This window comes from Alternaria alternata (genome assembly GCF_001642055.1).
Source record: "Alternaria alternata strain SRC1lrK2f unplaced genomic scaffold CC77scaffold_4, whole genome shotgun sequence".
Classification (NCBI taxonomy): domain Eukaryota; kingdom Fungi; phylum Ascomycota; class Dothideomycetes; order Pleosporales; family Pleosporaceae; genus Alternaria; species Alternaria alternata.
The window spans coordinates 538,762-562,397 of NW_017306193.1; the positions used below are offsets into that span (position 1 = coordinate 538,762).

The following is a 23,636-nucleotide window of genomic DNA, read 5'->3' on the forward strand; positions in this document are numbered from 1 at the left end:
TCGGCACAAATAGCCACCAATGTCTCACAACAAGAATTTCTCGATCGTGTCAAACAAAAGCTTGTGCACACAGACTACACAGACTTCGAGACTAGGCGGTCCGCAGTCATTCCGAAGGGAACGGTAACGAACATGCATTCCCGCTATCTCCGCATCTCCATTACAAAGCCAACCAAAAATAGACAACGTATGATGTAGTGTTTATTTGTTTGCTTAGTGATATTGTTGTAGAGACATCACGATGCGTGTAAATGCCACATGCCAAAAGCCGTATGTACGCCTGGATATAATACCTGCCTTTGCGCCTAAAATCAACAAAAAAGAGCACTCTGAATTACCTAGTTTTCTCTGAAGTCATGTCTACATCTCCATCCGTTCAGTCACTGGCGGGTTGGAACTCGTCTTTCCGTGCTTCTTTGACTTGTCATAGCATATAAGACCAAAGAAGCCTTCAGAAGTGCACGACGTGCTGGCGGAGGTAGCTGTCGGGGTTGGTTTGGGTGTATGATGTGTCTTCGCAGGTGGATCATCACCGTCAAGGCATCCACCAAACCAGCCTGGATACTTGCACGATGAAGTAGATGTGGGTGTCGACGACGTGGTTGTCACAGTAGGTGCTGGGGCGGGCGTGGTAGTGATTGTCATGGTCGTAGTAGAAGTCGTCTCGTCTTTGCAGCCGAACCAACCGGGCGTCTTACATATCGAGGTCGATGATGTCGTCGTAATCGTGGTCTTGCTGTGTGCTTTGGTTGTAGATTCGTCGAGACATCCCCACCATCCTGGCGTTTTGCATGTTTCAGTTCGCGTGCGACTAGACCTGGTTGACGTCGATGTGGCTGTTGGCTTTGAGCTCTTGCTGGTAGTCGTCTCGGTGCCGTTGCTCTCAAAATACTCCCAGGTGTAGCAATCAGTACAGTCGACGTAGGCTTCGCACTTGGGCGGTGCATCATACTTGAGTATAACGTCTCGAATGACTTCCACAATCTTGTGGGTGCCAATACCCATACGCCAGCCAAAGTCTTTGACTGTATCATATACACACTTGTGCCCAGTATGGCAGACACTCTGCAAAGCGTACCCGCCAATTGTGCAAGCACTGGTAGCTTGGTTGCATGCGCCCATGTATATGGGATCAGCGGTGTGTCCAAAGTGGAAGCCACCGGTGAGCTTGCGCTGCTGCAGCGAGCCAATCTGGTGGCCTGGTGGTACCGGAAGACCCAGCCGCGACGCCGGCATAGCTTCTGGGACGGCTTCAAAAGTGACTGCAGGGTGTCCAAAGGTGAGGGAGAGGAAAGACGACACGGCACCGCCGAGAGAGTGGCCGGCCATCCAGATCTCGGCATCGGGATATAATGCTGTGACATTGTGGTACAAATCCTGTGCAGCGTAGTAGTAGCGGTTCTTCTCGCGAAGGGCAGTGACGAGACAGGTAGAGTTGCAGGTGAAGGCCGAGGTTTGACAGTCGCAGACTTGTCGCCACAAGTACTGGCCGCCTTGACCGCAGCAGCAGCTGAAAAACAAGTTGTCATTGATCTTGTCGTTTGTAGTCGTCTCGGAGCCGTCGAACATGGCGGGCGACGTGCCCTTCAAGCCTATGACGACGGTCGAGTTCTCGGTGTCGGCGAAGATGTGGCCTCGCAGACCGTCTGATTCCCAGCCGAAGTCTTCAGTGTAGTTGAAGCCGCCACCGACGTCCTCCCACTCCCCCGTACCGGGCTCTAGTATGTAGGCGTCCGAGGCCATGCGTGCGAAGCTTAGGACTGTCTCTCGGTCGGTGACGTTGGGGCCTGCTATGTCGTCGATTGTCCAGTCCTCTTCGGGCAACTGCACGCCTCTCCCGGTCCTTCTCCCCCACTCGAGTATGCCAGTGATGGTTTCCTTGCTCCTATCTGCCAGTCTCTGTATGCTCATGGTCTCGGATTTGACGCGCAACCGCGGCACAGGCTCGCGCCTGGCCGCGTCTTCGTCTCCGGCCGTCCATACTGCGGCATGTTCTGGGACGTCGATGCGACGGTGAAGCTCGGGATACCTGTAGGTGCCGTGGTGGAAGATGTGTCGCAGGGTAAAGTCCTTGTCGGCGTTGTGAGCACTATGTGGAAGAGGCGGCGGCGGCAAGACGGGCATGTCAGCCGCGCCCGCAACGCTCGCGGCCACGAACGACAGCAAGAAGGACGCAGCCACGCGCGATGCAGAAGGGCAGGGGGTTTGTCGTCGCATCTTGTGAGAGTGTGACAAGGAAAAGGGGCTACGAACCAGACAAAGAAGACGATGGCAAGTCCAAACAGCAGGTGATGGCTGCCTCCATCGGCGAACATCGATGACGATCGGTGCTTCACGCCATGCCCGAGCTCTCCGCAAAAGGAGCATCCAGTGGCGGCGGGTCGGTGCGGGGGAGCTCGCACTGGCATCTGATAGCGAGCTCCAGATAGCTCCACCACCACAAGTACCAACGTCCATTCCAACGTCACTCGTTGCCGGCTTCCGTTGGCAGCCAGCCCATCTGACCCCTTGTACCTGCTGCAGTGCATCCTCGTCTCAAGCGCACCAAGACGGGTTCCAGTACAATCGGAAGTGCCCATTGCTGCCGCATGACGTGAACGCATGAGCTCTCCAATGCAGGCGCACGACACTTTTAGATTTCCATTCCACGCCCTGCAACAATAACAACATGACCGGGCGGCCCAGAAACCTGCATCCTTCACGCTCCTTTACGCGTCTCGACTCTGCGCCCAAGAGTCCGCTCTCGCGAAGTCGAGCGAATACACTGCAGGGCCCAAACGCGTCAGATATGCTAGATCCATTAAAGGCTGCCATGGTGCCAGAGGAAGATGAGCATACTGATGGAGACGTCTTTGCCAACAAGGAAGACGGTGACGACAACACCGAGGGTGAGGAACCCGCAGTACCCGACACTTTTGAGGAGCTTCCCATCGAGATCCGCAGCTTGACCGAGAGGTATCTTCTGTCGCCCATGTCACGCATCACTGCATTAACCCGTCCGTAGATTCCTCGAATCCCTCACAGCCAAAGTCCATCCTACCCCCCTATCCGCCGATGCCCTTGCCCATCTCTTCCAAGACTTCTACGGCCGCGCCTCTGCAAAAATCAATACACACATAGCCACCCTCTCTGCTCGATTAACGAGTGATAACTATGTTGCAAACGCCAAGAAGGGGGCCGCCCCATCAAGCAAACCATCATCGATATCCAAGGGAAACGATCCGTCAGGGGAACAACAGATGCTTAGTGCAACAGAAATGGCTGACCGCAAGAAGGCACGGAGATCGCTCGAGCTCAAGCGATTCGCACTCGAAGAGGCCGTGGAACGCGCTGTGTGCGAGAAGGTCTACCAGCGGATATGGCGGCACAGGAGCACTGATGATGAGGAAAGGGACCATAAGCTCAGATCGCGCACAGCTGCTCTCTCGCTTGTTGGCATTGGCTTGAAAGAGCTCTTGATGACTGGCGAGGAGTTGACTGAGGAGGAACGTCAGAAAGCCAAAGAGAAGGAGCCCGAAATTCGAGAATACCTATCTGCCGCACGTCAAGACATCTTGAAGATGAATGAGGAGAAGTATCCGCTTGGAAAGGTCCAACATCTGACTGCTGCACACAAGTCCATTGTCGAAGCTCTGTCAAAGATATTTCCTTCCACTTCGTCTGCTGATGAAATCCTCCCAACGTTGATCTACGCACTTATCACTATGCCACCTGTCGACTTGAACGTTATTAGCGACCTGAATTTCATACATCGGTTCCGCGGATCCAGCCGTATGGATGGTGAGACCGCATATTGCCTGGTCAACTTGGAGGCAGCCATCTCATTCTTGGAAACTGTCGATCTTTCTTCCCTACGTGCCGAAGAAGCCGTTCCTACAAAGTCAGACTCGAGGCCTTCGACGCCCAAATCCGAGATAACACCAATGCCCTTGGGACTTTCGGACGCGCCGGATCTTATCCAAACTCCAGCCACTCCTATCTCCAAAACTCATTCCAGGGAACCTTCAAGTCCGACAACTACCAAAGCTCAGCGTCGGTTGAGCAACCTCATCCAAACGCAGACTAACAAAATTGAGGCTGCTTCTGATGCAGTTCGGGATTCGATTCTTGATTCCGCCGACCAAGCACTTGGCAGAATTAACAACACATTAGACACCAGCTTCAAGTTCTTCTTCGGTGGTCTAAAGGAAAAGAACCCAGATGGACCCATGCAGGAACAACCGGTACTCCCCAAGACACTGGAAGATGCAAGGAAGCTTGTGAGCTCTCCCACTCGTGCAGAGCGGGATGATGACAACTTGAGTGTCAGTGCAGCGAGTTCAGTACATGGTGACGAGTCTACAGAAACCCCAGTTAGCAAAGGGTTGGACGCGAAGATGGCTGATCTTTTTGCTGGCAAAAGGCAGATTAGAGATCGTAGCGTCGATTCCACTAAATCCGGGGGAAGCAGTAGCGGACGACGTGTTGCATTCGCTACATCACAGAATGTAGAAGAGAAGGCACCATCACCAGCTCCTATTAAGGCGGATGGTCCAGCACCAGGCAACATTTCCGCTGTTGACTCTATACGCAACATGGGCAACAACTTCAATCCTTTGAACCGATTGTCCAGTATGAACGTACTGCCCCGCTTTGCACGCGCCGTAAGCAGCAGTAGCACGCCTGTACTCCCATCCCCGAGCCAAGAGCAGGTCAAGGCATCGCCTTCTCCAGAGCCGCTGAGCCGCACAGCCACGAATGAAATACCGCCAATAGATGACAAGGGAGCGAGAGCAGTTGCTGCGTTAGAGCAGCTAAAGAAGACTGCACCGCCTTCCAAACGCTTTTTAGAGGCGAAGGATGCTCAAGACTTGAAGCTCAAGGAGGTTGAAGAGCTACTAAAGGAGTACCAAAGACTTGCGGGCGCATTGAGAGGAGCAATCAACTATTGAAATGGATTATGCACTTGGGCGGAAATATATACACAATTAACTAGGACCGAGAATCCTAATCATACACATCACCTGTGCAAACCCAGTGCGTATGTTGTGATATTGCTTTTACTAGCAGATTTTGGCAATGCAGCACGTCGTGAACAGCGGCTGGCTCAGGGTTTCGGCCAAAACGGGGGTTACCGTATTAGGAAGGGGCAACGAGTGCGCACGGACTGTAAACAAGCAGCCACAACACACTCTTGTGCGCTCCGCATCGACACTGTGGCCGACTCTAGACACCGCAAACTCCGAATCGCACACATGACGGAACCAATGTCAAGTCTTTCGTCGGAGAAGCTAGACACCTACTCTGACGACATCATCATCGACGATATCGATATGGCGTACAACGACCCTCCCTCATCGCCTTTTATGGACCACATCGATGTCGAAGACCAAGAGAATATTGCCCCCAACGCAGCGGCCACACCCGTGAAGCCACTAGTTGATCTGGAGGACAGCGCACCGCAATCTGTGTTCAGAGTGTCGCCAGAGAAGAAGTATGGGCTGAAAGAGCGCACAAGCCCAATGAAGACGCTCCCGGTGAAGAATTTAATGGACGACTTCGACGACGCGGCACTCAAAATTAGCAGCGACGATCAACACACGCCCAAGAGAGATATCTCTTCAGCCAAGGAGACTCCCATCGAGCGACCAGGCTCCGCAATGAGCAGCAACTCCCACAAGAGCCAGTCACCCTCGAAATCGTCCCGCGTTCCTTCGCCCGGAACGGCTCAGCGCAAGACAACACATACACACCAACGCCAAATATCTGTTACGCCATCAAAACGACCGGCCTCTTCTCACCAAGAGCCAGCCCTTCGTGATAATGAAGGCTTGACCACTGCAATGAAATTCATGGAAGAGAGTAGCTCGAGAAATCGGGAAACTCCAAGGAAACAATCTTTGCGAAACGACGAATACGAGATCGATCTGAGTATGGACAACACGGACTTCAACCCAGACGGCCCAAAAGTAACATCCTTGGATGTTGACGATACCTGCTTCAGCAACTTCTCAGAAATGCCCGGAATAGATATGACAAAGTTTGCCGGCCTAAAGCAGAGCCCAGCCAAAAACCAGATGCCAGATGTGAGTTCGTACGACATCCGTCTGATACAAGATACTGACAACATGACAAGGCTACGCCTCGCGCTCGCACTCAAATGACCCCGTCCACAGTCCGCCGGTCCGAACGTACACCTAGCCCTACGCCACGGCGCGCATACAACGACAATGATACTACAAATCTACTCCTAGACTTTACAGCTCAGATCGAATCCTTTTCCTCATCCCGCCGTGAGTCAGCAGGACGCAGCCGCCATTCGCCTAGCAAGTCCGCTGCTGAGCCAAACCTCCGCGCATACTACCAAAACCAGCGATCACCGGCCAAAGGTGGATCGCAAGTACCTGCGACCCCGAACCAGAGAAGTCAAATGTTGAATTTGTTAGATTTCGAGCTGCCTCCACCACCAACACCACGTTCACTGCCTACTGTCACTATTCGTGAGTTGGAGTCTGTAAAATCCCAGTTCCAATCTCAGGTCTCGTCTCTTACAGCTAGCTTATCTGGAAAAGAAGCCGAGATCGACGCTCTTTCAAAAGCTATTGCCGATGCTGAGCGCCGGGTTGGCGAAGCCCAAGAGACCGTCCGCGACGAACGCTCAGCTCGCGAATATGCAGAGACTCAAATGGTCGACTGGAAATCAAAGGGTGAAGAGGTCCAAAGATTACTGCAAGACGTCCAGGCCGAGATGGCTCGTAATGACGCTGAGCGTGAAGATCTCCTAGCGAGGTTAGCTGATGCTGAAAAGCGTGCGGATGATGCTGAGAGCCGCTCGGCTGAGCTTGAAACCAAGGTCATTGACGCTGAAAGCAAGAACGTGGACATGACGACTTTCATCAATAACGACGAGGGAGACGAGAACAAAAAGGTCTACTCTGAGCTCGAATGCCAATCTGCGATTGCTGAGAAGGTCAATGAGATTGCACGTGACCTACATACAGCTTACAAGGCCAAGCATGAGAAGAAGATCAAGGCCCTCAAGGACAACTACCAGAAGAAGGCCGATGATAAGTGTAAGGAGCTTCGGACGCAGATTGTTAGTCTCGAACGACAAGTTGAGGAGGCAGAGAAAAAGCGTGACAGCACATTCAGCAGGATCAACCCCGATCAGCATAACTCCGAGGACGAAAACCAAAGAGCATCCCCCACAAAGTCTACACGAAACGCCGAAGACGCTCAGATGCTAGAAGCGCAGAGAGCCGAAATCGAGAACCTCAAAGCTAGACTCGCTGGTCTGCAATCTGAGCTTCATTCCCTTCGCAAGTCCCATGATATACTTGTGGAGGATCTTGAGGCTGAGCGCATTGAGAAGGGTGAGCTGGTAGCAGCTGCCGAACAAATGCTGTCTATGTGCGGTGAGAAGATGGAAGAGATGCAACAAGACGACCTTCGCCGTTCACAAATCAGCTCTGCGCCACCTACTGCGCCTCAACAACAAGCACCACCCCAACAAGCAATGCGCAACACAGGCTTCCTTGCTGGTGGCACCAGCACTCCTCGCCCTGCGTCTGCACTCGTTGGCGGACGCCCCGGCAGTGCTATGGGTGACCGTCTAGGGGCCATGAATGAGCGCACAGGTAGTGCCATCGCCAAGCCGTCCGGTCTTCGTGCACCAGGTGGTCTAAAATTTCAGGGTACTCCCGGACTGAACAGGAGCCAAAGTGGCGGGAAGAGCAGGTTATTGTCTAACATTGAGCGTATGGGTGGAGGAAAGACACAGGAGTAGGATGCCTGGCCTCCTATTGTACGCGCTATGAAAGGGTTTGGATATGAGATACCGGTCATAACGTTGGAATTAACTCCGGGTTTATGGAAATCTCCACCCAAACATGGAGTTGGGGCGGCGCCGTGATGGAAGCGTATACTGGGCTGACTTGGTTACGAGCATGATGATCTGGACGCTGGCGTTGTCAAGGATCGTTACCTAGGTACTCGAGCTCTTTTTTATCTATTTTTTGTCTACCGTTTATGTTGGCGCATGTTAGGTGCGCCCCGTAGTACATGGAAGAGTAGAGTCTTAACCACTCTGTACAATTTTGTGCAATTAATGGGTTCTGCCGGTGCGTGCTCTTACCAGCCATGCTAATATGTTTGATTCTTCATCCAGCTCTCGTACAGCTCAGCACCTGGATCTGGAAGTTATACTGGGCGATTCTTCGTGGAAGCATCCGAGTCCATCTGTTGCAACACACTACTCAGCACGATCACTATTAATATTTACAGCACGACATTGCTTCCATGGGTCGTAAGGCTTCATCCGGTATCTTCGAGCCTGACAGTGAGAAGGCCAAGAAGCTGGCAGGAAGGGTGGACAATCGTCCTAGGATTTAGATCGCCATTTGCTGTTACTTGCGTATCACAACTCGGTATTGCTCCTGCTTTTCACTCAAGAGGGTTATAATCGGACTTTGAATAGTCAGTGAATGAATAACTATCATGATTAGTCCTGCAATCAGCATACTGTGAAGCCTGTTTGAAAGCGAACGTTTTCAATTGTTTCGCAGTGTGACTAGTGTTGTACAATGTCTTTTTCCCAGTGCCAACCCAGGCTAACCGTCATAAGATGTATGTGTGGATGTCGTGAAGCCTCCCAGATGCAACCAAACAAGCCAATCCGCCCTGCATGTGCAGTGCCAAAGTGGAAAGATCAAGGGCGTATGATAGGCACCCCTGATTCCCAAAGAAGAAGAGAAGAAAAACCCAGCGTCCAGGAACGTGATGAACGAGTGTGAAGAATGTAAAGAATATGTGGCATACACCAAGAAGAAACGCTCTGACGGCCCACCATCTAACCATACATGTCACAGCTCATGGTCTTGATCTCATACTCACTCTGGCCATCAACGACACCACAGTTGACATCCCAGCCCAACTCAAAAGTGTCGCTCTCAGGCATGTGAGCCTTAGCATTGGGGGCGCAGTTGGCATCCTCAGTGAAGTACGAGACCTCCATTCTGGGGGCCGAGTTCCAATCACACGCATCAACACGCTTGTAGAAGGTGCGGCGGTGCATACGAAGAGCCTTGCGCTCGACAGCCTTGTTGGTAGAATCGCAGGAGCAGCGAGCCGCAAGGGTAAGCTCGTCACGACGGCACTCACAGCGAGAGCCGTCAACTGCATAACGACGAGTGCCTGCCTTAACCTTCTGGTGAGGACGGTTCCACCAGTGGCCGTCACTTGAGTCATCAGTCTCTTCGGAAGCTTCAGAGTCGTTGGTCGCTGTCTGTGTGGGCTGGTACTGCTCGTAGATAGTAGTAGCTACGACAGTGGTAACGACGACAGCCGGGCTGTCCTCGACAGGCGAAGCGGGTGGCGATTGCTCGGAGCTCTTATCGTCCTCGGCGGGAGCCTCAGGCTGTGCGGAAGTTGGCTGAGGAGTCTCCTCAGGCTCAGTCTCGGAGTATGCTGGTTGCTCGGGCTGCGTTGCAGACTGAGATGGCTCGCTGGGCTCGGTGCTATCGCCAGAGCCAGCACCAGAGCCAGAACCAATGTGGACTTTAGCACAGTTCATGAATGACTATAATGAAGTTAGCATACATCTCGCATGTATCTCGTCTCACTCGCGACTTACCTCGTGTTCGCGATTGAGCCATACCCAACCGAAGATAGCATCACCTTCAGGCATACCGGTAGGTACTTTGAAGTCGAAGGTCTGGGCCTCAGGTGATCCATCCTCGGTGGCATGTGGGCAAGCACCGTGGTATGAAGCGGCCATCTTCCATGTCTTGCCCTTGTCGGTCGAGAAACCGACCTGGCAAGATCCTCCATAGTGGGTACCACCAGGCGCCGCTGGGTCGTAGTCATAGTTTGTCAGTTGGAAGTAAGCGTCTTGTCCAGGCTGCCAGGTGACAGTAGCATCCTCAGTGTCGAACTTGTCAAGGTGACCGCGGCAAATACCAGGAGAGGGCCTGCTGTCACCACCGTCAGGTCCACAGCAGCCAAGCGGGAAGTTGAACTCGGGGTCAAGCTCCGTTGATTGCTTGTTGATGGCAGGGGCTCCTCCTAAGGGAGCCGGGTAGTACATCGACATGTGGGCCTGAGCAGCGCCAGCCAGGGCGAGCACAGAGATAATGTTCGTATACATGATGATGTTTGTGGATGGATTCGTAAAGACCGTGTTCGCGATGAGTGACTTTTTCTGGGTATCAAATGAAGGTTTTGGAGCTTTAAGTGCTGGATATTCGAAAAGGATAGTCTATTGACAATGTCCCACTGTGAATATTGGAAGTGTCTGGGTGAAATCTCCTAGGTAGCAACAAAGAAGCTCAAAATGAAGACGATCCAGCGTTTTCGAACACAAAAGAGTGAATGTAGAATGAATGTCGACGAAGACTTGCTTGTCGGGAGGGAATGTGTGCCACTGGGAGTGATGCCCTCTTCCGCATCGGGTGGCCTCGAGCCTTTATATCGTCTACCGACGACTGGACCAAGAATGCCGGCGGGCTCGTATGTATTCCCGCCTAGCACGGCCAGTCTCCAGCGGCTGGACGCCGTTGTGACCAGCATGTTAGTCGAGTCTACCCAACACTAGAGCTGACTGGTAGCCCCTAACTACGTCGCGACCAATGTGAGTGAGGGCCAGCTCGCGTACGTGCGGATACGAAGTTGGCCTTACTGTTTCGAAACAGCGAGACGCGAGAGTCTGTGGGGTCTCGGAGCAGCCCCGTTCAGGACCGCAAAGGTGTTTGCACTGTTCCTGGCTGAAGAGCCTCGGACTATGTTTCAAGCGTTGCCCTTTTGAGCATAGGAGCGGCGCTTGTTCCTGCCAAGGGATGTCAAGGCGGGGAATCACACACGAGATTTTGCCTGCCATCTAAACCTCATCTAACAATGATTAGCACAGGATTCGAGGCCTTATGTTTCACCATTAGAGATCATCAACGTTTTTCGGCTGGCTTTCCAGTGCGGGTTGACGTACAAGGGGTCCCTCAGCGCGACAAAACTCATATCGATAAGAGCACTCGCTTGAGCTCGCCACGTGCGTGTGTGATCATCCGTTCCCGAACGTTTGTTTTCACCATGTCCCTTCGTTTTACTGTCTCCGACTGCAGTATACATAGTGTATCAACATTCAGGTTTACAAACTTGCTTTGGGAAAAGTTGATGTGTGACACAGTCAACTGCAAGAGGGATTCGAAGCGGGCTGCGGATGCCGTTATGCGACATATGCCACCTTCCGTAAATGTTCTACCTGCTTTTAGCCTTCTTGCCATTCCCACTGGAGGGGTGTCATCATGTGTATCCACAGCTGCAGGGGACGCTCGGTGACGCGCTTCCAGACGCTCGCCTGGAATCAGAGCTCCATATACGTAATCGGAACTATCGGCGTTGGGCATCCAAGGCGGCCTCTAGGCACGAGTTCCAAATTCGCTTCTTTTGGATGCAACGTAATACGAGAGGGGTCTTGTGAACAGAGTCAATTCTTCGTTACACGAAGACAATCCTGAGGACATCGCTTGCTTGGCCGCTATCGTGACGTCGGCTCTCCTCGGTATGCCTCGAAATAGGTGCTATCGTCAGCCACCATCAGACACAGTACAAAGTAGTCTGAAAGACACCATCACTCTATATCGTCGACGACATCCAGGTCCCATGTCATGAGAGATACCTAGAACCCTACAACACCGTTCACAATATCCCAGCTTCCAAGTGGCCTTAACCCGTCAAATCTCAGTAAGGCTTATTTTGACATTAGGGATTCCCGCGCCATTTCCGGGCAGCCATTTGATCGCCCAGGCAGGCAAACACGGACTTACCATGAAGCGCCTGGTGGGACAACTAACGAGATCCCGCTAATCCCAACCGCCCGATTGTTTCACCTCACCATCACCTGCTTTATCGATTGGGAAGCGATATCTGCACGGATATCTATCGCGGCCCGCCAGTTGGAATGACAAGCGAGGTATTCCTTGTCCTGGTCCCCCGAGTCACCCGGGGATGCCTTTAATCTGGGACCCGTTGTTCAACAAACGATGTATATGGAGGCGCCGGTGCAGCGCCCTGGAATCTGATATGGACCAGTGAGATGCCGTCAGGCCGTTGAATTGTGAATGCAAATCTCACGACAAACAGCGATGCGATGCGCTCGCCCCGTCACGCCCAGAACGTTTGTGATGCTGTGATGAAGCTAACGGGCATCCAGACCTTGTTTGCCCAGTACGCTGTGAACCAGTTGCCACAACACCTTGAGAATCGTAGCATATCCCTTTGCGAGAAGTAAATTGTACATGCAGCACGTACAAGACTGACTGGATCTGGTTTCAAAGTCCTAGAAAGCCCTGGCGTCCTCTCGGGAAAAAAGCAATGTTTAGGCAGTATCACTTCATGCACGGCAATATGCCACCTCTTTCAACCTACAGTGCTTGTGTGCATCAGGAGTACACGGTCTACCAAGTCTATCCAATTCCTGGCGCTTCTGCTAGCTGCAACTCCTGCATCGAAGTCTTGACAATTTGTTCCGGGCCTTTGAGGCCTAGCTCGATTGTGTTAACCCAACCCACTAGATACCTGTATAGCCGAGACCTCTTCCAGCTCATATAGTGCGTTAGGATGCCAATGTAGCGTACCAATATACCACGGAAACTCAAAGATGATACTACGATGGCTAGTCATGTTGTCCGTCTCTTCTCTGCATGAGCGGTATACTTCAATCTCCCTTGTAAATCATCAAATCTACAAGTACTAAACTTCCACCACTCAGCTTTCTACTTCCACATACGCCACCTCATGGTCTTACTCTCCGTTCTTAAGCCATGATGCAAGTGCTGTAACCCATTCTCCGAAGTGGCGTCATGGTTTATGCAGAGTATAGGCAACTGAATCGTCTTATCTATGCTACTGTAGCCCCTGGCGCATACATCAGCAAGAGGGGCATTTAGTAGTTGGTACAGAGTGGGCGTGAGACTGTTCATCATCCCCCTGTACACTTTAGAGCTGATATTGTTGCGCTTTGCTACACAGGATCGAAGCCCGGTTTCTATTCTATACGCTCTCCTTCGGATGCCAACGTACCCAGCTGAGCGACCGAACACTGATACGTCGCCAGACTGTGCCATATGAAATTCTTGTACTCGGTGGTTGGAGTGTGAGGTGCTTGGTTGTAGATACTCTTCAGCGCGTGGATGAGACAGTTGTACGCAGCGATGATCCTAGTTTCTGCTTGCGGATCCCGAGCCGTAGTTCCACCATAAGAGCTGGAGAAGGACAGGAGCTTCATCGGGCCACTTTCCCATGCGTTGGATCTGCATTTGTGAGTCGTACCATAGTCCGGCACTATTAGCGTAGGATGCAGTTCTCTGTTACCTTCGTGCATCCGCCTTTCCAGCTCCTCCACCGATGGCATTGAGTGTCCAACAGGGGAAGTTGGACCGCACTCCTGGACGTATGACCTCGGACTTGTTGCTTGAATAGATGACTGCTTCGACGAATCAATAAGAGGTGAGAACTTTGGTAAGCTGGCAACAATAAGGCTCTATCGCTTCTGCTCGCCTTCGACGTCCTTCCCCACGCACTGCGACTTTACACGATCGTCTTGCCAGCTAATGAACGTCCATGTATGTTCTTTTGCTGGCCTGTATGCATCAGGTGCTTGCGAATGGCGTAGGCATGCATTCCTTGGCACCTGCTGACAGCGATACATTTCCCTCCCAGGTCAAGTAGGTGTCGGAGGCGTCCAGATTCACGTTACAGTGTCATGATCGCTAGCTTCTCATAGTATGTGATTCCACTATTCAAATCTACTTCTGGAGCAGCTTCTCTAGCTCCGCAGCTATCGCATCACCGACTTCACTCGTACTTGACTTTCCGCCAATGTCAGCCGTGCGGATACCGTTGTCGATGGTAATCCTGGTCGCCTCGTCGATCTTTTGCGCAAGCTCTGGTAGGCACAAAGAGTACTTGAACATCATACTGATAGAAAGGACGGTCGCGATGGGGTTGACGATGCCCTTGCCGGCGATGTCGGGCGCAGAGCCTAGTATTTGTGAGCAGGCGCACATGCAGTGATAGATGAGAAGACGTACCATGGATGGGCTCATAGATTCCGTTCAGCTTGGTCTTGCCATCTGGGATGCCGCCCAGACTGGCACTCGGCAGCAGACCCAGACTTCCTGGAATGACACTAGCCTCGTCGCTAATGATGTCACCGAACAAGTTGCTGGTAACTACAACGCCGTTCAGCGCTCTTGGGTTTTTGATCATAAGCATAGCCGCCGAGTCGATGAGGTGGGTGCCCGACTTGAGATGCGGGTACTCGTCCTTCATGATGCGCTCAAAAGTTTTCCGCCATAATCTCGAGGTTGCCAACACATTGGCCTTGTCCAAACTCCATACTGGCACGGGCGGGTCCTCGACGGATGCGAGACTACCTGCTAACCGTACGACGCGTTCAATCTCTTCGACGCTGTATGGCTCCGTGTCCATGGCCTTGCCATCGCCCTCGTCTTCCTTCCTGTCGCCAAAGTATATGCCACCAGTCAATTCGCGGATAATGTTGAAGTTTACGCCGCGGACGTTGTCAGCCTTGAGGGGCGATGAGTCGACGAGAGAGTCAGAGGCGAAGAAACACGGTCGCAGGTTTCCGAAGGTGCCGAGTTCTTTGCGAAGTCTTAGGATTCCTTGCTCAGGGCGCACCTTGCCGGTTCCCCATTTCTACATGAATTGTCAGAAGGCGTTGCATAGTTTGGAGACTGGAGGCTCATACCGGTCCACCGACAGCACCGAGAATGATGGCGTCGGCTGACTTGGCTGCTTCGAGCGCTTCGTCTGTGAGAGGGTTGTTGTGCGCGTCTATCGAGCACTAGAACATGTTACCGCGGATTCTTTACGTCATGGCTCAAAACTTACTCCTCCAAACAGGTGCTCTTTGAAGTTGAAAGTGTTGTCTGTGTGCTTTTGGACAACTTTGAGGACCTTGATCGCCTCAGCGACAACCTAAACATGCTCGTGAGTAGTTGCGCAGAGAAAGTGTCGAGGCTGCTATTACCTCGGGGCCGACACCGTCACCTGGATGCAATTAGCACTCTGCTTGTCCTATTTCCAGGAACATAGCTTACCAGCAAGAACAACAATATTGTGAGCAGTCATGATGAATTGAGTATATATGAGTTTCGATGATGGGTATTGCACGCTCAGCAAGTTTTACCAAAGACTCGTGAAGCTACCCCACGGTGCAATGCCAGCCCCGCTAGATGCCTCGCCCCTCCGACGTCGGCCGCCTTGCGCCGAACATCGACCTGCCACCGCTCATCTTTCTCACCATTCGAGGCTCCACAAACACGACCAAGTTATGCTTTTTCAACCTCACTTGCGAGCATTCCGATATCGCTAGGTCGCATTGTTCGTTGCTGCCTCCCGTGTCATTAGTGATTCCTATAGACGAAAAATGACTTGGGTTACGGGACCCGACGTAGTTTATAGTATACCATATGTCTCGTGGTACAGCATAAGTAGAATGAGTTTGTTCACACTGCACCATGAGAGCACAGCACATTGTACCGATGTACGAGTGATTACCCACAAACCAGAGTGGCCGCTTCTTGTGAGCAAATACACCTTTGATTGGAGCCAAATTACCATTCTAGCTATCGCTCTTCGCCATACGGATTTGTCTCTGCTCCCACGAGATTGACCATCATGTTGTATATTTATTGTAGTATCTTGACCCTTCTGCGAAGCAGTGTTTCTTATGCATGACCCTCCGTGCCACTGCGCGCTGGTAGCTCCAATACGCTTGTTCCTCCTACACAAGTGGCATATATTGACACTCACGAAGAGGTGAGATTCTCCTGCATGACAAGATTTTAAACCACTTACGACAATGAACCGTTATACACTGATGCAATCGTTAGATTCGTCACCAGTGCGATTTATGAACTGTCTAGATATGACATATTAACAAGAGAAGCAGAATACATGTTCTCGTTTTGAGGAGCATACTCCTGTGGTTCACCTGACTACCTGCAGATGTATTGAATGTAAAGACAGAACGGAAGAAAGAGACCATTCCGATATTGGCTTCAATGATTCCCACATTAGAGTCTGTCCAATCGTCCAGCACATGTGTCGTTGGAAGTGCAGGCATCTGCAGTGGCAGGCTCTGACCCCAAGTCTTATCGCCGAATCCACGCAACTCTCCTGAGAGGAAGAAAACAGTACGTTGCCGAGTAATTCTCAGGCGACAGCAGGAAAGCTCTCTAACGTCAGCATAACGACCGGAAGTGTCGCATTCGCCAAATACATGAGTATAGACAAGCACAATGCGGGATGAAGTTCAGGGCGACCAAGACGACACCGCTGCAGAACCGTGTTTCACTGTTATCGCAATGCTTGCGGGAATCACCGCGGCTGCTACTGTAGTGTTATGAACAACAGAAGCAGGAACGATTGCTGGTAGATTCACTTTCTTCTTCCATCCATTCCGCCTGGGCATGGCTATGTCTCCAGGGCTAGAACGTGTTCGCCTTGACTTATTAATTAGGTTTGGATCAAAGCGCAATTTGGTGTTGTTCTCGCTCAGTACCGAAGCGGATCGCCGGCTCGTTCCATCATCCTTTCTATCTCCTGCGCCACTGTTCTCATGTGGGGACCTGACCGTAGAAGTATGGGCATGTGCAGGACCTTTGTAACCTGATCCGCCACAAGTATACGTGTATATTACGAATACCGCTTCTTCATCCACTGGAGCGCCAAGTGACCAATCGGCAACAACCCCTTGATGTACGGCCGCGTTTGCCCCCTATGGTTATTGAACGGCATAACAGTGAGACGACGTGGATGATAGGGGGGGCAAGAGTTATCACCACCCTCTCGTTATCTCTAACAAGCATGCATACCAACCTTTGGGGGACGTGTGACTACCATATGATGATCAAGGCATGCCATGAAGTCTTGGAAGAAGTTACTTTTGGATGCTGCACGACTGGCGATTTGGGAAATTGGAGGTTTGGCGTTTTGAGTAAGCAATACGTGGAATCGGTGCAGTAAGGTTTAAAGCTCCCGCCCGTACTAGTTAGAACCAAGACCCCGTGGGGTGGAAAAGTGATGGAAGAGGCCGCAGGCCACAGTGATGCGTCGTGGAGGCTCTGTGATCAACGCGCGGGATGGCGCATCGTCTAACCTCTCGTGCACCAGCCTCCGCAGATCTACTCCCCACGCGCAAGCTGCAAGTCCCGATTCGGTTCTCGATACACGCTTCCTAACCTACAGATCACAGCCAAGAGTCTTGGTATATGAAGATCCTCGATTGCGCCTCACATCCAGTGCGTGGTCTCCTATATAAGTCGCGGCCGGCCGCATCTTTTTCGCGACAAGCCTCCGCGTTTCTGGGCGCCGCGCAAGGACGTTGCGTAGTCCGGTGCGCCAAGGTATGCGCAATATCGTGATGCAGTGTTTGGTCGGTGGTTGTGCAATTTGTACTCTGATCTGCAGCTTTGTGGTTGGGTTGAGTAAACGTGTTGGAGATGCGTTTTGGACTGGCTGCTCTGGGCATGGGGCTTGGAACCATCTCACTATCCGCGTATCGCGGTTGGCGCAATAACGCTGTAGTGACCCCGTGTCCCATGATGCCCCAGCTTACCTGTTTCCGTTCCACCACTAGTCGACTTGACAGATATAATCCACACGGTCCCCCTCTACATGTGTTGGCTGCAGTTCGTGGTCCACGGCCCTGAGCAATGCCGGTACCGCTCCCCGTTTTGCGCGATTAAAATCACAGCTTTTTTCAACAAACGAAGCGAACTACGGTTCGCGCCGCAAACACTGTGCAGCACATCTCTAGCCGCATAAGACCACTGACTCGTTCCTCTCCTTCATGACTTTGCAACCTCGCACTCTCTTATACCACAACTGCAACAACGAACACAAGCTCGTCCGGTAACGTATACCCAAAGCCGTCCGCGGCGAGCATTCCAGCCACCTCATCCGAGACCCACTACAAAGACACAAGCACTCAAGCCACCACCACACACTTCACCATGTTGTCCGTTCGCTCCAGTGTCGACAGCATCTACAGCCGGCTTAGCGGCGAGAAGCCTCTTCCGAAGCCGGCCTACCACTGCAACATGAACCCACAAGAGCAATCACTCTGGGCCATCATCGTGAGTACTCTTCTGCCAACCTCATGTCTGGAAATAATTGTGCTAACAATTATTTAGGGCGAAGAAAAATATGAATACACCCGCGACAAGAAGGGCAGGGTACATAAGCGCCGCCTCAGCTATGTCCAACGCGCCCAGAAGCAGCGTCAATTCTTTGAGTCTCGCGTCGGCCATGCCATCGTCGGCGACGAGTGGATGAGGATGAAGCTTCCTTCCCGCAAGTGCTAGCATATCGCCATGCGCACGTGGCTATTCACTGCCAACATTACGACTGACACGTTATGGGCCATCGTGTCCTGGAGCTAGTCGGGCGGTTTTTATTGGGTTTCGGTGTGCTTCTGTCTGAAGTGAGGATCATAACACTTCTTCGATCTACTATCTCTTTTGTAATGGGTTTGGGGGCGTCGGATCAGTGGCCTTTCGCATAGGATATACCCGGCATATGCATTCAGCGTGGAGTTCGTTACGCTGCCAAGATCAATCTATTTCATGATCAAAACCTGCTTTTGTTTCTTGACGATGTTCAGAATGTGACTACAGCTGCTAACTGGGTGGTGTTGAGAGGGGTGTAGGTAATTACAAGTCATGTTCGAGACCACAGTGGTCCGTCTCAATAGCAAGCAGTGGAAGTTGTATGCGAAAATACTTTACCGAGTCTTGAGAATGTTTCTTTGAAATGAATAGATGGTACATGTTGTGCCTAGGGTGTGAAGTGGTGTAGAGAGCTGAAGGACGCCTGGCTGTCGGCCCAGCGCCACTGGCCGTAGCTCGCTTCTGCCCATTGGTCGGTTCAGCGATGGCGGCCGCTCAGCCTTCGCCGCGGGCTGTGACCTCACTCTCCATTTTCTCAGCCAACACACCGAAAGCGAATCGCCATCTGATCAAGTCATAATGTTCTGGCCCTACCCATGAGGAAATACGCCTTGGGGAGTTATAACATCAACCTTACACCATGTCGGATGAGGAGGGCCTGTTGGTCATCGCCGCAAATGGCGACCTTGTCCTTGAGGTCGCACAGGAAGAGGGCGGACAGCAATTCTCATATCGCGCAGACTCCAAAACACTGCAGCACAACTCGCGGTACTTTGAGAACCTGCTCAGTGATCGCTTCCACGAAGGGCAGCAGCTGGCGAAAGCTTTAGAAGCACTCCAGTTGAGCGAGGGTGCCAAAATCGCTGATGTTCCTGTCGATGCGCTTCCTCACATATCGATCGTTAATGTCGGTCGTGTAGCCGTCGCCAAAGTCTCTTCCATCCGAAACCTCATCGCAGACTTCCTTCGCGCAGTCCACGGTCTCGACCTTGCCGTGGCCAATCCCCCCGTGGCCAATCTCGCCAATCTCGCCGTCGTTGCCGACCGATTCGATGCTGTCGCGTGCCTGTCAAAGCATATACAGAGAAAGAAGTACCTGCAGTTGATCGATGCAAAGTCGAGAGGCAAGCCGGCCACAACGCAGACGGAAGAGAGAATACGACAAAAGCTCTTTGTTGGTCTTCTTTTCGATCATCCATCATGGGTGACGCGATATTCAAAGCATTTGATCATGCGGGACTCAGTCCAGTGGCGACCGGGAATAGAGGAGGACCATACAAAAGCCTTATGGTGGGACATACCAGACGTCGAGGACGAGTTGATACAACGGCGAGAGTACATACTTGAGACCATCAACTCTCTACAGGCTCATTTCCTTAAGCTGTACACGTCAGGAGAACGTCAATGCAAGCTCTGGTATGATACATCGCTGCAATGCGATTCTTTTCAACTAGGAGAAATGATTCGCTTCTTTTCCAAGATCGACACTATACGGTTGCAAGGCAAAATCTATGACAACACGGAGCCGACGTACTATCTTGGAGACATCGATCGACTTCTATCATCGCTCCGCCAGTGCTCCAACTACCAGGTCGACAGCAATCATGGGCACTGTGGACTGCGGTCACGAATACTGCCGCTCCTTGACCTCATACAGAACCAGCTCAGTCTCGACACAGGCAGTTTGGATATCGGCATTTGTGCAGAGTGCTGGACGAACCATCGCAAGGAGTATGCCTGGCAATTAGCCAAGCGACCAGTGGTGTGGGCGCATCCAAAGTCTTTGACCGGCAATCGGACTTTTGCTAACGCAGCCCCGCGTAAAAGTCACCAGAGGACGCCCAGTAGCTGCCTGAGTAGGCATATGGCGGTCAGGGACCTCTTCATGGCTGTGGAGCGCGACTGGACTTCAAGGGACGTGTATCAAGGAGACAATACATCATCAAGGCCGCTTTTGAAACCTTCTTGAGCCTCACACAGGCCTACGCTCAGAATGCCTGCGTCTGATACTGGTACGCTAGGGCAGGCTAGGGCAGTTCTAACCTCTGCGCAATCTATTGAAATCCTGCGCAGTGCCTAGGTACCTACGAGATATCATGCGTGCCACCCCGAAAGATCTTTCAGTTATTACAAGCACTGTGGAGGTATCGCAAAGGTGGACAAACTTGAGGTTGTGTCTGCCTTAGGAACTCTGATGGAATAAGGAAGGTCGCTTGCATCTTAAGCGCCAGAACGAGATGAAAACCAACCCACTTGGTCGACTCGGTGTTCGTTACACTTACCAAGAAAGTTCCCTGGATGAAGTGTAGTGGTTCACGCGCCGTTTGTTCCTTAAATCCATTGCGCATGATTCGTTCAGAAAACGGTTGATGATTGTGGACCATCTCGTGAAGTATTACGTGCTCGGCTATGCGGGACCAGCATCGTGATGTGATTGGGTGGTGGCTGCGCAGTCAGCCATCAGCGCTATCTAAGCAGCTCGGCTGTGCATGCTTGCTGCTGCGCAGCACATGGCGTTTTTGTTGCAGCTACCCGAGCCACATAACGGAAGATGCCATACACTCCTGCTCATTTCTGATGAGTCGGTACTCAAGGCGGATGATAAGGCACACACGGGGCAAAAAAATGTCTTCTGATAGTCTTCACACCGTAAAATCGTAGATGTTGTGAGTAGTATAAGGATCCACCTGAACCATACAACAAACTTCCCTCTTACATCAAGACACGGGTGTTCTGATTAAGCAAGCTTCCATCTGTCATTACGGTTTGCTCTTGAACTCATTCTGACGTTCGCCCTTGCTCAAATGTCTGGCTCACTTTCGGCTCTCCAGTATCTCGACAACACCCACTCTCTGAATTGCACTACCTCTGCCTACTGTCAACAGAATACACTATCCACAAAGTCCGGAAGTATGTATCAAAAACTGAAGAAAACCTTTTCAACCCGCAAACCTTCAAAGTCAAGCAACGATTACATTTCGTGGGACACAGAAGGTGCTGGACAGACACTGAGTAGTACGCCTGCAGCTGCACCGGTCAGCAAAAGAAGCTCTGGATCCCGCGACAATGGTCTCGCACCACCCTCACGTACTAATCCATTTGCATCGGCATCACCGGCTACACGAAGGCCCAGTAAGTGCTATACATCCCGTATCTGTTGGGCATAACACGAGTGTTTCCTTCAAATACTGACTTCCTAACAGACAGCTCAAATGTAAATCCTTTTAGTTCTAATCGCGAAGCCCCGCCAGCTTACACACCAAGCCCAACTCAGAACGATCATGTAGCAATTTCAGCTCCAGCTAACGGTCCTTTGGACGATGATCCTTATGACTTCCTCAGAACTTTCGACACAGTCTTTCTAATCGACGACTCAGGATCCATGGCCGGTCGCTCTTGGAGGGAGACTGCTAAGGCTCTTGAGATGATTGCACCGATTTGTACGCAGCGGGATGCCGATGGGATCGATATCTACTTCCTCAATCACCCAGATTCTAGCCTTTACAAGAACGTCACATCAGCGAGTACCATCATCGAGATCTTCCAGACTGTGCGTCCCAGCGGTGGTACACCAACCGGTCAGCGGTTGAATAAGATCTTGAAGTCATATATTCGGCGATTTGAGAAAGACAAGACTATCAAGCCCATGAACGTTATTGTCATCACCGATGGTGTACCGTCGGACGACGTCGAATCTGTTATTGTCTCAGCAGCGGTAAGGCTCAATGCGGAGTTCGCAGAAGCGTGGCAAGTCGGTGTTCAGTTTTTCCAAGTTGGGAAGGAACCCGGTGCGCGAGATCATCTCAAGCAGCTTGATGACGATCTACCTGAGCTGGTTCGCGAGGCCGGCAATGGGACTCGTAGGGATATGGTAGATACGATACCTTTCACCGGTGAAGGGGATACTGAACTTACTGGCGCCGGAATACTCAAAGCAGTGTTAGTAATGCGCCTCCACGAACTGCATATGAGACATATACTGACTTCGCACGCTCACATCTAGGCTTGGAGCCGTCAACAGGCGCTGGGATCGTAATTCCAAGGACTTACATCGTAGCTAGCCCAGTATGGTCTGCTTCTACATGGATCCATGATGGTGGGGCTGTCCAGATTCGTCGATCTTATACGTTTAGAGATACAGTTCCTCGCATCGATTGGATTTTCTTACGTATTTTATGTAGGTGGTGGTGTTATCGCGGGAGTTGGTGGTTCGATGTCCTTACTTTGCAGGTGGCTTCTGCATACGCATGATGATACCCCCTGCTCCGCATGACACGACTTTGCATGGAACGGTTGGGCGGATATCTGAATGCGTTTCTCTGGCTTTATCCATAGGCGCTATATTGTTGTACTGGTGCTTTCAAGAGCTAGTTCCTATCTCTTCTCCTAATATTCATACGTTCATAAAAAAGGCCTCACTCTATGAATTCAATTCCGCTCGTTGATCAAATGTTGTTATGCAGTGATGATCACAGAGCCCACTCATTGAGTAGGCTCTATGTCAGTGTTGTTCTCTGAGGACCGGGAGAGGAATAGTCTTTATGCATGAGTGCCTAAAGGCCTGAAGTCTGTCTGATGATGCCTTACAAGGCAGACTCGCTTATATCTACCGATTGCGTCGAGAAATGATACTATACTTCCGAAACCGTAAACAATGCCATAGGACACTATAAGTGTCAAACCAGTAGGACGAAGAGTCGTGGCTATCAGTCTATATTATAGTATTGTATATGCCACTTGGTGCAGCTAGCTCTGCAGAAGCAGAGTGGAACACGTCTCTCTGGTCAAACCCATAATTAGGGCATACTGTCGCCTCTCTTGCTACAATACAGTGAGATTCCGAGTTGTAAGCATGGTTAAGATTTGTATGCAGCACACTTCACTGGTAGTATGCATATACAGAAGACGCACCATAACGCTACGCTATGTACAACACGCCCCACAAACCAACAGACGAGTGCTAGCACGTTCGATAAACTAATACAAGAGAACTTGACTTCATAAGTTCCTAGGACACGCGGTACGTTGGAATTGTCAACATACGAAGTCAAAGAAAAGATCTGCCTAGGTAGACAGTAACAAATTGTTTGATTGGTCTCAAGCCTTTCTGGCCGAAAGAGCAAATCACGTTCATGCCTTTCTACATGCAGTACAAGGCTACAGTATGCCTGACCGGTATTTGCAGTCGCT

At 51.4% G+C, this 23,636-nt stretch overlaps 9 protein-coding genes across 9 annotated transcripts; 5 read left to right on the forward strand and 4 right to left on the reverse strand.

The window, feature by feature from the left end:
- Positions 1-20: 20 nt before the first annotated feature.
- On the reverse strand, positions 21-2,320 carry CC77DRAFT_1017409 (autophagy related lipase Atg15). The gene has a single exon (XM_018524399.1). It carries the CDS (start codon positions 2,215-2,217, stop codon positions 361-363), a length of 1,857 nt encoding a protein of 618 aa, XP_018389193.1. The 5' UTR covers positions 2,218-2,320; the 3' UTR covers positions 21-360.
- A 104-nt stretch (positions 2,321-2,424) lies between these two features.
- On the forward strand, positions 2,425-4,987 carry CC77DRAFT_624703 (hypothetical protein). Its single transcript, XM_018532502.1, has 2 exons — positions 2,425-2,955; positions 3,005-4,987. Exons 1-2 carry the CDS (start codon positions 2,669-2,671, stop codon positions 4,929-4,931), a joined length of 2,214 nt encoding a protein of 737 aa, XP_018389194.1. The 5' UTR covers positions 2,425-2,668; the 3' UTR covers positions 4,932-4,987.
- Positions 4,988-5,246: 259 nt separating this feature from the next.
- Positions 5,247-7,765, forward strand: CC77DRAFT_928455 (hypothetical protein; the record flags this gene model as incomplete). The annotated part of the gene is made up of 2 exons (XM_018534056.1): positions 5,247-6,065; positions 6,323-7,765. The coding sequence occupies 2 exons, from the start codon at positions 5,247-5,249 to the stop codon at positions 7,763-7,765; spliced, it is 2,262 nt and encodes a 753-aa protein (XP_018389195.1).
- A 769-nt stretch (positions 7,766-8,534) lies between these two features.
- On the reverse strand, positions 8,535-10,543 carry CC77DRAFT_982689 (hypothetical protein). Its single transcript, XM_018536124.1, has 2 exons — positions 9,611-10,543; positions 8,535-9,556 (listed from the first exon to the last, which is right to left on the reverse strand). Exons 1-2 carry the CDS (start codon positions 10,121-10,123, stop codon positions 8,828-8,830), a joined length of 1,242 nt encoding a protein of 413 aa, XP_018389196.1. The 5' UTR covers positions 10,124-10,543; the 3' UTR covers positions 8,535-8,827.
- A 2,465-nt stretch (positions 10,544-13,008) lies between these two features.
- CC77DRAFT_1017415 (hypothetical protein) lies at positions 13,009-13,523 on the reverse strand (the record flags this gene model as incomplete). Its single annotated transcript, XM_018524400.1, has 1 exon — positions 13,009-13,523. A coding segment is annotated over exon 1 (361 nt), but the record flags the coding sequence as incomplete, so codon positions are not given.
- A 252-nt stretch (positions 13,524-13,775) lies between these two features.
- On the reverse strand, positions 13,776-15,123 carry CC77DRAFT_1091958 (beta-isopropylmalate dehydrogenase; the record flags this gene model as incomplete). The annotated part of the gene is made up of 6 exons (XM_018529607.1): positions 13,776-14,011; positions 14,061-14,688; positions 14,741-14,836; positions 14,884-14,970; positions 15,023-15,042; positions 15,093-15,123. 6 exons carry the CDS (start codon positions 15,121-15,123, stop codon positions 13,776-13,778), a joined length of 1,098 nt encoding a protein of 365 aa, XP_018389198.1.
- A 2,888-nt stretch (positions 15,124-18,011) lies between these two features.
- CC77DRAFT_1058279 (hypothetical protein) lies at positions 18,012-18,362 on the forward strand (the record flags this gene model as incomplete). The annotated part of the gene is made up of 2 exons (XM_018528114.1): positions 18,012-18,134; positions 18,192-18,362. The coding sequence occupies 2 exons, from the start codon at positions 18,012-18,014 to the stop codon at positions 18,360-18,362; spliced, it is 294 nt and encodes a 97-aa protein (XP_018389199.1).
- Positions 18,363-18,962: 600 nt separating this feature from the next.
- Positions 18,963-20,635, forward strand: CC77DRAFT_625061 (hypothetical protein). Its single transcript, XM_018532506.1, has one exon. It carries the CDS (start codon positions 19,087-19,089, stop codon positions 20,413-20,415), a length of 1,329 nt encoding a protein of 442 aa, XP_018389200.1. The 5' UTR covers positions 18,963-19,086; the 3' UTR covers positions 20,416-20,635.
- A 615-nt stretch (positions 20,636-21,250) lies between these two features.
- On the forward strand, positions 21,251-22,507 carry CC77DRAFT_929426 (hypothetical protein; the record flags this gene model as incomplete). The annotated part of the gene is made up of 3 exons (XM_018534103.1): positions 21,251-21,578; positions 21,620-22,385; positions 22,450-22,507. The coding sequence occupies 3 exons, from the start codon at positions 21,251-21,253 to the stop codon at positions 22,505-22,507; spliced, it is 1,152 nt and encodes a 383-aa protein (XP_018389201.1).
- Positions 22,508-23,636: the final 1,129 nt, after the last annotated feature.

Bases quoted from the DNA above. Each gene is read 5' to 3' on its own strand.
- CC77DRAFT_625061 (XM_018532506.1), top strand. From the start codon at position 19,087: ATGTCGGATGAGGAGGGCCTGTTGGTCATCGCCGCAAATGGCGACCTT.
- CC77DRAFT_982689 (XM_018536124.1), bottom strand. From the start codon at position 10,123: ATGTATACGAACATTATCTCTGTGCTCGCCCTGGCTGGCGCTGCTCAG. The intron at 9,557-9,610 runs GTAAGTCGCGAG...ACTTCATTATAG, and splicing joins GGCTCAATCGCGAACACGAG to TCATTCATGAACTGTGCTAA.
- CC77DRAFT_624703 (XM_018532502.1), top strand. From the start codon at position 2,669: ATGACCGGGCGGCCCAGAAACCTGCATCCTTCACGCTCCTTTACGCGT. The intron at 2,956-3,004 runs GTATCTTCTGTC...ACCCGTCCGTAG, and splicing joins ATCCGCAGCTTGACCGAGAG to ATTCCTCGAATCCCTCACAG.
- CC77DRAFT_1017409 (XM_018524399.1), bottom strand. From the start codon at position 2,217: ATGCGACGACAAACCCCCTGCCCTTCTGCATCGCGCGTGGCTGCGTCC.